The 13484-nt window shown below is 44.5% G+C and overlaps 1 protein-coding gene across 6 annotated transcripts in view; it reads right to left on the bottom strand.

The window, feature by feature from the left end:
* Positions 1-13484, bottom strand: part of DHDDS (dehydrodolichyl diphosphate synthase subunit) — a 30781-nt gene that overhangs the window by 11581 nt on the left and 5716 nt on the right. For 5 of the 6 annotated variants that reach the window (XM_081817809.1, XM_081817814.1, XM_081817813.1 and 2 more), the window contains exons 4-7: positions 12887-13029; positions 9906-10022; positions 8424-8525; positions 599-713 (exon numbers count right to left, since the gene is read on the bottom strand). In XM_081817809.1, coding sequence (XP_081673935.1) covers positions 599-713; positions 8424-8525; positions 9906-10022; positions 12887-13029 — 477 coding nt within the window. Of the gene's footprint in view, positions 1-598; positions 714-8423; positions 8526-9905; positions 10023-12886; positions 13052-13484 lie in introns of all 6 variants that reach the window. The other variant, XM_081817815.1, reaches the window with a different exon arrangement.

Genomic DNA, 13484 nt, shown 5'->3' with positions numbered 1-13484 from the left:
TTAGGGGCCAAGCTGACAGATGATGGAGATTTTCAAGCAAAGGCAAACTGATTTAGCTCTGAGCTTTTGGGGGACCATTTACACAGGGGTGACTGAGCTTAGAGGCAGCAGCAGGCCCCTAAGAAAGAGTCTGCATATAGTTTCTATCCCTTGTGGACTGTGCTTGCATAGACACAGCTGCTTCATCTGAAGGAGACAGACCTATAACTGCAAGGCAAGGTTCTAGCCCAGAGGGGCTGGAGTACCTGGCAGATTACCAGGGCAGCTGCTTATGCTCAAGAACACAAGGCAGAAGTCCAGTGCTTTGAACAGGGGCACAAGTGAAGTTTTCACCACAGCTGGATAGCCTTGATTTTCCTCTAGGCACTTCAGAGAACAAGAACCACACAGGCTGGCAAAGCCAGGGACAGAAGAAGAAGGACAGTAAATGTTACCAGGCACATTTACCTGGATACATTTCTCCAGATTCCCCCTGCCACCCCAGTTCTCTGGTACCAGCATGGCTACGAGTGGGGATGAGCCCTACTAAATCCATCCTGTGGGTGCAATCATAGTCTTCAGGCTGACACAAACACAACAGTGGTTGCAAACTACTTACCTGCCAGAGCAAGAAGTCACTGAGCCTCACTTCCCCGGAAGTCCGTATCAAGATGTCAGGATTCGGAGAGTGGTTGGTATAGAGGCACTTATCGAGCAGAGACTCAGAGACATCACTAAGGCGAGTGGGGAAGAGACAAAGGTAAGCACGCATCTTTTTTTCAGATTATTCTCATGGTGAACTCATACGTAAGGCTTCCCAGTTTATAGAACACCATTAGCCAATACAGGCGGAGGCCCTTAACATTCAAATAAATGTATGATTTTAGTCCTCACAACTACATAAAGTATTTCGATCCTCATTTTATACATAAGGAAACTGGGGCTCAGAGAAGATAAATAACTTGCCCAAAGTCATTTCACTGCAGGCCTAAAACGAGATGCACCCACTAGAATGTGTCCTTCACTTGAAACATCTTGTTTTTTAAAATGCATACATCTGGGGTGCCTGGGTGGCTCAGTCAGTTAAGAGTCTAACTTCAACTCAGGTCATGATCTCAGGGTCCTCCAACGGAGTCCTGAGTCAGGCTCTGCACTCAGCGAGGAGTCTGCTTCTTCCACTCCCTCTCCCTCTGCCCCTCCCCGCTCATCTGCATACACACACACTCACTCTCTCAAATAAATAAATAAAATCTTAAAAAAATAAAGAAAAATAAAGTAAACCCTGCAATTTGATACAACACTAATGCAACTATTTTTAATAAAGATAAATCTAAATGTACTGATTGGGGAAGATCAGAGCTAAAATTAATTGAAAAAAAATAAGATTCGGAAAATATACAGTGCAGGGGTGCCTGGGTGGCTCAGTCAGTTAAGTGTCGGACTCTTGATTTTGGCTCAGGTCATGATCTCAGAGTCATGAGATCAAGTCCTGTTCTGGGCTCCACAATGGGCATGGTTAAGTCTGCTTAAGATTCTCTCTCACCTTCTTCCTCTGCTCCCCTACCCCTCTTAAAAAGAAAAAGAAAAGGAAAAAGAAAATATAGACTGCAGGGGCGCCTGGGTGGCTCAGTTAAGCACCTGCCTTCGGCTCAGGTCATGATCCCAGAGTCCTGGGATCGAGCCCTGCATTGGGCTCTCTACTAAGTGGGGAGTCTGCTTCTCCCTCTGCCCTCCCCCCCACGTGCACTCTCTCTCTCTCAAAAATAAATAAAAATTTTAAAAATAAAAATAAAAAATAAACAAAGTTTAGAAAGATATACATCATACTCTTACTGATGATTACTTCTGGAAGGCTGGATAAGAAGGAAAGACTAGGGGCGCCTGGGTGGCTCAGTCGTTAAGCGTCTGTCTTCGGCTCAGGTCGTGATCCCAGGGTCCTGGGATTGAGCCCCGCATCGGGCTCCCTGCTCGGCGGGAAGCCTGCTTCTCCCTCTGCCACTCCCCCTGCTTGTGTTCCCTCTCTCGCTGTGTCTCTCTCTTCAAATAAATAAATCTTTAAAAAAAAAAAAAGGAAAGACTATCTCTTTTTTACTTTATGTACTTCCGTTATTGTTTGAATGTATTATAAAGAACATCTTTTAGGAGCGCCTGGGTGGCTCAGTCAGTTAAACATCTGCCTTTGACTCGGGTCGTGATCCCAGGGTCCTGGGATAGAGTCCCACATCAGGCTTTCTGCTCTGCGGGGAGCCTGCTTCTCCCTCTGCCTCTCTCTCTCTGTTTCTCATGAATAAATAAATAAAATATTTTTAAAAAAAGAACATTTTCAAAAAAGATTTGTTATTTGAGAGACAGGGAGTGAGAGCACGTGTGTGCGCAGGGTGGGGAGGGACAGCAGGAAAGGGGGAGACTCCCTGGTGAGCGCAGAGCCTGACCCGGGGCCACGACCCCAAGATCATGACCTGAGCCGAAATCAAGAGTCAGCTGCTTAACCGACTAAGCTATCCAGGTGCCCCTAAAGAACATTTTTAAAAACTTTTAAGTCATATGGACCATGAAACACTGCAAAAAATCCGTATTACTTAGGATTTAAAAAAAGAGCAAAATAATCAGCCCTCCCACGTCGGTTAGGAGCTACTTTCCCAAGCAGACGGACATTTAGAAAGGAGATGGGATGGAGGAAGAATGGGGACTGCCATCATTTATCTGAAGTAAAACACTCCTGTCCATGGAAAGAAGGTATTTGAAAGGCTGGTTGTCTGTTGGTTCTAAGAACACTGTTTACCTGTCCTACCAAGCACCAAGAAGCAGAATTTGGAATCTCCAAGTGGTAAGACTTGCATCTTGGGAGGGGTCTAGAAGATAAAATTTCTTGGTGGGAAGATTCTTCTAGGAGCACAGTTAAAAAAGCAGAGAGATCTGGGCTGTCTATTTTTTTTTTTTTTTTAAGATTTATTTATTTATTTGAGAGAGGGAGAGAGAGAAGCAGACTCCCTGCTGAGTGCAGAACCCAACTTGGGGCTAAATCTCACAACCCTGAGATCATGATCTGAGCCTAAATTGAGAGTTGGACACTCAACTGACTGAGCCACCCAGGCACCTCTGGGTTGAGTGTTTAAAATGAGACTACATTTACCAACTGTGTGCCTTTGGGTCCTCTTTTTACAAATCACAGAGGGAGTTAAATTTTTTGTACCATCACATGGGAAATAATATTCACTTATGAACTGCAAGAGGAAGGGCTCTAATTCAGATTTCCCTGAAAATCTGAGAGTCTTGTCTTAGCAGCATGGTCTTAATTCTCTAAGAAATCTGAGACCCTGTATAATCAATATAATTTCTCAGCTCTCTTATCTTTGAAAATGGGCACATCTGTCCTATCTACTTATAGGTTACTGTGAGGGTCAAATCAACTGAAATAACAGCGGTGCCTAGGTGGCTCAGTTGATTAAGCATCCAACTCTTGATTTCGGCTTAGCTCATGATCTCAGGGTTGTGAGTTTGGCCCTGTGTCAGGCTCCATGCTGAGCGCGGAGCCTGCTTAAGATCTCTCTCTCCCTCTGCCCCCACCCCCTAAAAAAACAAAAACAAAAACAAATTAACAGATTTGAGTGTACCTTAGGAACTAACTATAAAGTATTATGTAAATAAAGAAGAAGAAATGTTATTTCCAGTCCCACCACTTTGCTGTGTGACTTCAGATCCCCACTTAATCTGAGTTTCAAATGTGTCTGCCAAAAGGTTTTTTCCACCTACTTCAGGCAGTGGGCAGAATTCTTATCGAAAATGAGGTCACTCTAGAGGGGTGGGAGGAGATAAAATTGACAAAATGAAAATAGAACATCTGTGCTATGGCTAACACAAACCCATCATTACATAGCATTAGCTGTCGACATGAAGACTTCTAAGAAATACTTTCTTTTCTTTTTTTTTTTTTTTTTTTTAAAGTAATCCCTATACCCAATGTGGGGCTGGAACCCACAACCCCGAGATCAAGAGTCTCATGCTCTACCGACTCAGCCAGCCAGGTGCCCCAAGAAGTGATTTCTATTAAATAAAAGTCAAATACCAACTTTCACCTATAAAATTAGAGTAGTTTACTACTCTATTTGGCAAGAATGAGGTGAAACGGACACATCCAGACCCAGATCCTGAGGTAATCCAAAATGCTGACAAGAGTTAAATTTATAGACTTCATTGTAGCATCCTTTGTAATAACGAGAAATTAGAAACAGCCTACATAAACAACAACTTGAATGATTAAGTCAATTAAAGCAAGATACATTCTGCAGCCATTAGAAATAACGATATGACAAATTATTAAAAACACAAGGCACGGAAAAGTGCTCATATTACATCATCAAGTGAACAAAAGCATGATTCAGGTGGTAAAGTGTTCACAGTGTGATTTCTTTTGTTATAAATACTTACGTCATTATTGGATTTGTGTTTTAAAAAGATGACTCTGGCTGAACTTTGAACCACAACTGATCACTACTTTCGTCAGCACCAGCTTGTGCCCTGCACATCCATTAGTCTGGTACCCAGCACCATGGGTGACTTATGTGTGTACATGAACCAGACTGGGAGCTGCCTGAGGGCAAGCCTCATGACACATTCAGTTCTGTATTCTTGCTCTTCTAGCATGGCACCTTCTTGGGACAGAGAAAAACTTGATACATGTTTGAACAAATGAGTGAATGAATCACTGAAAACAGATCTCAAAAACAGAGACATGTTGGTTTTCTGAATGTGAGGAGCTTACAGGCTAAAAAAGTTTTTGACAATGTACTTGCAAACAACCTAGAACCCAAACACAGGTAATAGATATTGTCACAACTTGATGGAAAAAATCAACTCAGTTGATTAAACTCACACACACATATTTAAGCAAACAGGAAGACCTAGAAAGACATACTTAAAGTCGAAGTGTTACCAGGAGTGTTGCAGATCCTGAAGATCTAAATTTTCATCTTTATAAATCCAGTAGTTTGCAAATCCTCTCTGATGAACATGTATGACCTTTATAAAAGTATGTGCATACTGGGGCTCTGATTAGCCCAGTCCGAGCAGAACACCAACCTTTCTAAGTTTGCAGCCTCCTTACACTGGTGACCCTGCCCCGCCCACGCCATATCTATCCGCTTGACTAATCCCACATAGGTAAGTTCCTAAGCCATGCAAGGCAAAGAAAATGAATATGGGAAAACTTCCTGGGCAAGAAGGAGAAGATAAAGGTCAGTGATTGTCACTGTGGTATGAGTATCAAGAACACTGAACTAAGAGGCAAGATCAGAGTTCTAGTCCTAGGCATGAACACACACATATCTAATGGCTAAAAGCTTTCTTTGTTTTCCACATAAACATTTATCTCTTTAAATGAAACATTAACTGGAAAGCACAATAATACTGTGAACAACTATGAAATCACCCCACAAGTCAAGAATCAGAAAATCGTAATAACCTGCATCTACTCATATAACCCTCTTCCTCTTCCGTCTCTCATCTTCCTGCCTGCCCCCCACCGACTTAACCAGCATCTTAATTTCTTCCCCAACAGTTCATTTTCAATCCACAGCTTAACTGACCTCTCTACAGCATTCGACACCGTTGCTCCCACCAATGCCTGCATCCTCCCACCGTGCACCAGCAAATTCCCTCTTCTCTTGGCTTCCGTAATACTGACTTGCCCAGCTTTCTTCCTGCCTTTCTGGTTGTTCATCCTCTTTTTTCCTTAAGGCTCCTTCTCTTCTACCCAGGCAGCAGAACTCAGAGTTTCTCAAAACTCTCCCCCACTCACTCTAGACTCTCCTCGATGTCCTCAGGCCCTCTTTGCTTTGGTTACCAACTACTCAGATGACCTCCATGCCATTATGTCCAGTCCCCACCTCTCCTCGCAAACTGTCAACCTGCCATCTATGCTCAACATCTACGGTGTATCCCAAATCAAACTGCTGACCTTTCTCCTCAAACTGGACCCTTCTTCAGGGCTCCCCGGCACAGGGAGGGGCACTGCTATGCAGTTTCGGAAGTCAAAAACGCTGGAGTCACTCATAACACATCTTTTTCCCAGACTTGGCCCATGAAGGCCCCTCGATTTTATCTACTTCCTAACACTTGATGCAGTCTATTTGACCTCTTCTTCCTCCACCACCACCACCACGCAAGCTCCATTCTGGGTAATCTCTACCTGAATTATCCCAACAGCCTTTCTGTAACCGACAAGCTCCTCACACTACTACTGCCTCTTTCCCCAGTTACCGCTTTGTCTTCCTTCTCTGGCCACTGATCATTTCCTTGGCAAAGCCTTCCCTACCAGGTCTACTCCTCTTACTATAAATTCTTGTTGTATCATGCACCGATGTTTTTATAGCATTTGATCACCATTATAATGGCATGTCAACGTGTATAATATTGATTATTGTCTGTTTCCTTTACCAGAGCTCCCTGAGTGCAGGAAATATGTACTTTTTTTTTACCACTGTACCCTCTCTATACAACAATGTGCTTGGCCTTTATGTGGCACTTTTAAAATGTTTGTTGAGTGAATAAATGACTGACTGACTGAATGAACTATGTGGCACAGAACGATCACCTGGCTGTTGGAGAGGAAAAGGACTTTAAAATAGCCTTAAAAACTGTCTCCTTTTCTGCTTATCTAATCCCGTTCTCACTGAGCAACTTTCTGATTTTTAACTTAGTTTCCCAGGTAAATCAAATTATACCCAAGAAAGGAATCAGACAATTTCCTGAGTCCCAAGGTCCTAGATGACAGAGGGAAAGGACAGGCACTCTGGAATCAGACAGCTCTTGAGATGAGTCTGCTCTGGCACTCACTAGCAGGATGGCCTGGGGAAAGCCACTCTAATGCTCAGCTCAGCTTTCTCGTCTATAAAATGGAGAAAACACTGGAACCTCTCATACATGAGATCAATGACTGAGTAAAATACAGAACATAACACATCGCCTGGGTTATTTTTAATGTTATTTTACTCTTGCTATTATTAGTTTATTAATATTATTACCAAATGTTACACGAACAATAACATGAAGGGACTGAGAGGCTAAGTCTCTACCACTCTAATAGTTCGGATTCCACATGCTGCTTGTGGTGAACAATTTTCTTTTTGAAAAATACCTGAATCTTGCATGAAACCGTAACATGAGAGACCTAAAGGACTATACCAGCAACAAGCTGCATTCCTAAAAAACTATTCGAGGAAAAACACTGCCAAAGGACCAGGGGACATCTATTTTTTTAAGATTTTATTTACTTATTTATTTTTTAAAAGATTTTACTTTTAAAGTAATCTCTACACCCAATGTGGGGCTTGAACTCACGACCCCGAGTATCAAGAGTCACATGCTCCACAGACTGAGAGCCAGGTTCCCCATGGACATCTTTTTTTTTTTTTTTTAAGATTTTATTTATTTGAGAGAGAGCGAAAGAAAGAGCACGCAGAGGGAGTGAGCAGAGGGAGAGAGGGAGAAGCAGACTCTCTGCTGAGCATGGAGCCCGACATGGGGCTCGATCCCAGGACCCCGAGATCACGACCTAAGACAAAGACACTCAACTGACTGAGCCACCCAGGCGCACCAGAGGGCATCTTTTTAAAAAAAAATTTTGAGCCATCTGGGTGGCTCAGTCAGTTGGGCGTCTCCCTTCGGCTCAGGTCATGATCTCATGCGCAGTCCTGGGACCAGGCCCCACGTCCGGCTTCCTGCTCGGTGGAGGGTCTGTTTCTCCCTCTCCCTCTGCCCCTCCCCCCTGCTCATTCTCTCTCTGTCTCAAATAAATAAATTTGAAAAATCTTAAAAAAAAAAATTTCAATTCCAAAGGCACCTAGCTGGCTCAGTCAGGGAGCATGTGACTCTTGATCTCAGGGTCATGAGTTCGAGCCCATTAGGTGTAGAGATTACTTAAAAATAAGATCTTGGGGCACCTGGGTGGCTCAGTTGGTTGAGCGTCCGCCTTCAGCTTAGGTCATGATCTCCAGGTCCTGGGATTGAGCCCAATGTCAGGCTCCCTGCTCAGCGGGGAGTCCGCTTCTCCCTCTCTCTCTGCCTCTCCCCCTGCTTGTGCTCTGTCTCTTTCTCAAATGAATGAATAAAATCTTTAAAAAAATAATAATAAAATCTTAAAAAGATTAATTCCAATATAATTAACATACAGTGTTATATTAGTTTCAGGTGTAAGGACATCATTTTTTAGTGAATGCCACAGCCTTGCTACTTGCTACACCATTTTTCTGGGGCTTCTTGGGGTGTAGTGAACACAGAAATTCTGAAGCAGGCTTCGATAAGCCTATCCTAAGCTCTGTGTGGGGAGGGTCACGCCCCTAAATCTGCCTACATGCATCACTAAGTTGACTTCTGGCCCAAGGACATGGTTTAAGAGGGCACGCCTGGTTTCCCTATCGGTTACCATGCTAAACAAGCAGGGATACCTGGGATCCAGCAGGCCTTGCTCCACTCCCCAGGCCATCTCTCTCACAGCATTACTGATCTCGTGACGGGATGTGTAAGCAAAGCAGACATTTAGGAAACACCTGAGAAAGGAAGAAGAGAATAATTTACTAGAGGACAGAGACTAAGGACTAGCGTCACTGCCTACAGAGTACTGCTTCCCCAGAAGAACACACACATACCAAATGTGAATCGTGGCTATTTCTGAAAGGTGAGATTATGAATTCTTTGTGTTTTCTAACTTTTCTTAGAATAAACATGTTACTAGTTTTGTAATAAGACAAACACTAAATGACCCTTTTACTCCCTAACCCTCTCTCCTTCTACTGCCAACCAGCTTTCAGAGGATGTGGATCCACTGTGATATTAGCACAAGCAAAGTAGAATAGGGAGGAAATTTGATGCAGTCTAGTCCACTGCCAAACACATATCATACTCCAAAGGCACACATACTGAAGTTTGGATTACTGAACTCTGCCTCCGCACCTGTAGGACCCCCCCAATGTCAACCTCTCCATGGGTAAAGGAGTGGGACAGAGAAAGATTTTCTTGAAGGATCTGTCTTCAGAGACAGAAATATACTGTAGACAGAGACAGAATATATTATAATGTGGGATATCAGGCAGGTCCTGGAAGGAAAACTCTGATCCAGAGCTCAAGGCCATATCCACAGCTTACCCACCTTATAACGCTCATTTTCACCCTAGCCCCTGTCAAGTAAAATAATAATAATGGGGGCGCCTGGGTGGCTCAGTCGTTAAGCGCCTGCCTTCGGCTCAGGTCATGATCCCAGGTTCCTGGGATCGAGCCCCACATCAGGCTCCCTGCTCGGTGGGAAGCCTGCTTCTCCCTCTCCCGCTCCCCCTGCTTGTGTTCCCTCTCTCGCTGTGTCTCTTGTCAAATAAATAAAATCTTAAAAAAAAAAAATAAATAAATAATAATAATAATAATGATGATGATTATATGTATGTGCATATGTAAACATATGTATATGCATGTATCGTGGGGGGCAGGCGCATGAAGGAGGAAGAGGATAAAAAACTGTATGTGTGGGCGCCTGGGTGGCTCAGTTGGTTAAGCGACTGCCTTCGGCTCAGGTCATGATCCCGGAGTCCCGGGATCGAGTCCCGCGTCGGGCTCCCTGCTCAGCGGGGAGTCTGCTTCTCCCTCTGACGCTCCTCCCTCTCATGCTCTCTGTCTCTCATTCTCTCTCTCGCAAATAAATAAAAATCTTAAAAAAAAAAAAAAAACAAAAAACTGTATGTGTGAGTTCACACACATTTGATAAGGTATTAAGAACCATCGCTGGTCTGCCCTGCAGACTGAGGAGGTCTCTAAGCATCCCAAACTGCTCCTGGCCTCTTGTAGCAAATGCAGACCAACAAAGGCCCAGCGTGTCTCTCTGAAGCTCACAGGGAGTCAGAGGCTGCTCCCGGTCGCTAAGGGGAAATGGGACCACTTACTTGTTATAGTTCTTGGTGGTCTGTACCGCCTGTGCAATCAGCGCCTGGAGATCCAAGGGCAACAAATGCAGATCGCCCAGCACCCGGATACATACCCCATGCTTCTGCAGTTTCTCCCTATCAGGAAGAGGAGGCAGGGTTGGGACGGAGAGCCTGTGGTACTGGAGAACGGCCCACACTCAACTCCCAGCTCCTAAGCACTGCCCTGTGTGCCATGTGTCACCACGTCCCCTCAACAACTCGGACCCGAGTTTGCCACATTCCCCATTCTACAGTAGGAAACGGAAGCTCAGACAGGACAGGCAGACAGACACGGCCCAAGGTCAGACAGTATCAGAACTAAAACCCAGGTCTGCCCGGTCTGAGAACCCGAACCCAAACTCTTTACCACACATTACAAGGCTTCATGCGTCCTTGTTGGCAAGTTACATTTTATGTATCCTGTCCCGTTTTGACAAGTGAATAAACTCAAGGGCAGAAGCTATATTGTTCATTACTTCTGTACCTTCTGGTAAAAGATGTTAATAACAGCAACATCATTAAGTTTATGTTTACTAAGTGCCAGACATTGGTCTAAGTGCTTTACACACATCAATATGTTCCATCCTTACACCAACCTTCGGGGCAGACACTATTATCATTCCCCTTTTACAGGCGAGGAAACTGAGGCACAGGGAGGTTAGGTAATTTGCTCAACATCAGACAGGTGGTAAGTGGAAAGCTGAATTTAAACCTAGGGAGCCTGGTTCCAGGGCCTGTCCTCTTCATCATGGCATCTTGCTGCCTCCATATAGTATTCCCAAACTCTGCACAGTGGGCAGAATTGAATTCAGTTACCCAACCAGCTTCCCTCGCCTGGGGACGCTATGGAGAAACTGAATTACTAGCATTTGAAAAATGGGAACTTAATAACAAGAAGTATCCTGTAGAGCAGGCAGGTCCTGGAGATCTGTGATCCAGAGTGCAAGGCTGCATCCACAGCATCACTTTGTAACCCGCATCACTTTGCTTCTAGAGCGAAGCAAGATCTAACCACCTGTTTTTGAGAATCCATTGAAGCTGCTATAGTAGGCAAATGTATACTCGGATCAAGGCAAAAGCAGAAGGAAAATAGCTACATTCAAGTCCTAGAGCCAGCACTTACTAGCTGACCTTGTATAACCACTAAGCTTCTCTGAGTCTCAGTTTCCTGCACCCTGTGAACTGGAGGTAATAACCATCCCTGCCATACTCTCCACACTGGCTTGTGTTGAGTGAGAGAAGGTACCTGAAAGTGCTTATTCTCAGACAACAGTCAGGTTATTTGAGTGAGGTCCATAGGGAAGGAGAGATAAAAGCCCTTGACAGGAGCCAGGAGATCTGGTTTCCCAACCTGGTTTTGCCATGAGCTTGCTGTGTGACCATGAGCATGCCTTAAACTTCTATCCATAGGGTTGTTTCCCAACTGATGAAACTGAACTAGGCCTGTGGTTTTCCAACCTTCCTAAAGCCAAAAACTCTTTCTTCAAGTCACACATTAAACAGAAGCCCAATATATAAAATAGGTAAATGCCAACCAGCACCCTGTGCCCCATTCCCTCTGGCTTCTTTGCACACCCACTCCTCAGAACTCTAAGGTTCTGCTGCACATTGTTGGAAAACCACTGATAAGATTTCTTCTTGTTCTGTCCAGGACTTTAGAACTTAAGACCATTTTCTCTACTGCTGACTGATTAGAGCAATCTCAGTAGCACCCTAGTGCTATGCATTTTGATCTTACAGGAACTCTAAGATTACCTCCTATCTTTCGGACCACAGTGTAGCAGACAACAGCTCAGCTCTGGAGTTGGAAAGATCCTGTCTGTCTTGGCTCTGCCTGTCTGATAGCTGTGTGACCCAGGAGACACACCTAAACTTCTCTGGTTTTCACTTTCCTCCTCTCTACAACTGGGATAATAATAATCTCTTTCTCACAGGATAATGTGAATATTAAATGAAAATACATGTCCGGCTCAGGGCCTGGCACACAGTATAAATACTTTAAAACGGTGGGATCAGTGTGACGTACAAAAGAATTTGAATACCTGGAAAGTGCCCCCAATGCCTCCAACCCCAGCCCTTGGGTAGGAACTCTGAGCCACTCGGGCTCTGCTGGGGACCAGGAAGCTAGGTCTGTGGCCAAGTCTCATTATCCTATATGGACAGAGAGAAGCCTCGCTACCCTCCCCACTCCAAAACCCACACTGGGACAGAAATGAGAAAACTGTTCTAGGCCCAGCTCCACTGGTGCCCTAGGCTCTCTGTTTTCTCATCTCCCTGCATCCTGGTACAGGGAAGAGCTGGGCAGAAAAGGGTTGTAATGAAGAGTGTGGGGCAGTCCGGGCTGGGGAGGTTTCCACACTTTGAAGCAAATAATCTCCATCAAACTTCCTCTTTGTCCCTTTCTGGCACTGCTTCCTAAATTAGTTTAAACTTAGTGACAGCTAAGAACAGTACTGAGTCTTCCCCATAAAGGCCTCGTACATGTCATCCTGTCCCTTCCAAGAGAATATATAGGGCAGCATAGTAATGTTTAGGATGACTAAAAGGACTTTTCCAACATTTCTTTCATGCTACTCCCCTGATCACAGTTTATTGGTCGTGGGGTAGAAATCTAAGGTGGGCTATTAATTAAGGGCTTTAGTTCATTCTGGGCTGCTCTCTTGAAGCACAGAAAGGTGGAGTGCAGAGAGTAAGAAGAGGCCCTTCTAATGGATTTCAATTCCTGGTTTCAGTTTTCCTTGAGGCTGGTTATACTTGTCCTTAAATTCTGTGAAATACCTCTATATCCTCAGATAAATACCCCCTTAAAAAAAAGGGGGGGGGGGACTAGCTTGCCATAGATGCCATCGAAGAGATCTGACTAACATTAAAAGGGTTTAGAATTCCTTAAATAAGCCTGAGATAAGAGAGGTGAGGGTTATGGTGTAAAGAGCACGCTCCCCCCTCCAACAGAATCTTACTGTTCTTCCATCAAGCGGCTGAACTTCTGCCGGGCCAGATCCATTAGCCCGTCTACCTCACTCTTGGAGCGTTTGAAGTTCTCAATGCTGAACGCGTAGACCGTCACCTCTAGGATGCCCAGGTTCAAACACCAGCGCAGGGTCTGAGAGGGAGAAGGCAAGGAGCTAGGGTATAAGGAAGAGCAGGAAGGGAAATAAGAGATGCCTCTGCTCTGACTCAGCGTTGGAGGTGAGAGGCAGACTTTTCTCCTCCCCAAACCAAGTAAAGCTAGGATAACACCAGTGTTTCTGTCAGAATAACAAACCAAGTAAACAGAAAGCTACCACCTGAGAAACTGAAAAATGCGAACTTAATGAGTACTGCTCTGCTGGTGCTATTGTGGTTTACCAGAAAGAACTCTTAACCGACAGAGTAAAGATGTAGGTTCCAGTCCCCAACTCCAATGCGCACTTGCTATGTGAAGGTAGGCAAATCATTTAACCTCTGTGGGCCTAAGTCTCCTTATCTGTAAAACAGGAGCACCATCCATCACTCACAAGGTGGCTGAAGGACAATATAAAACACAAGGTATTAGGGGCGTTCAGTTGGTTAAGCATC

Source organism: Leptonychotes weddellii, chromosome 4 (genome assembly GCF_054177405.1).
Source record: "Leptonychotes weddellii isolate Sample4059 chromosome 4, ASM5417740v2, whole genome shotgun sequence".
NCBI lineage: Eukaryota > Metazoa > Chordata > Mammalia > Carnivora > Phocidae > Leptonychotes > Leptonychotes weddellii.
Note: the sequence above shows the minus strand (reverse complement) of the source record. Positions and strands in the feature narration are given on the sequence as shown.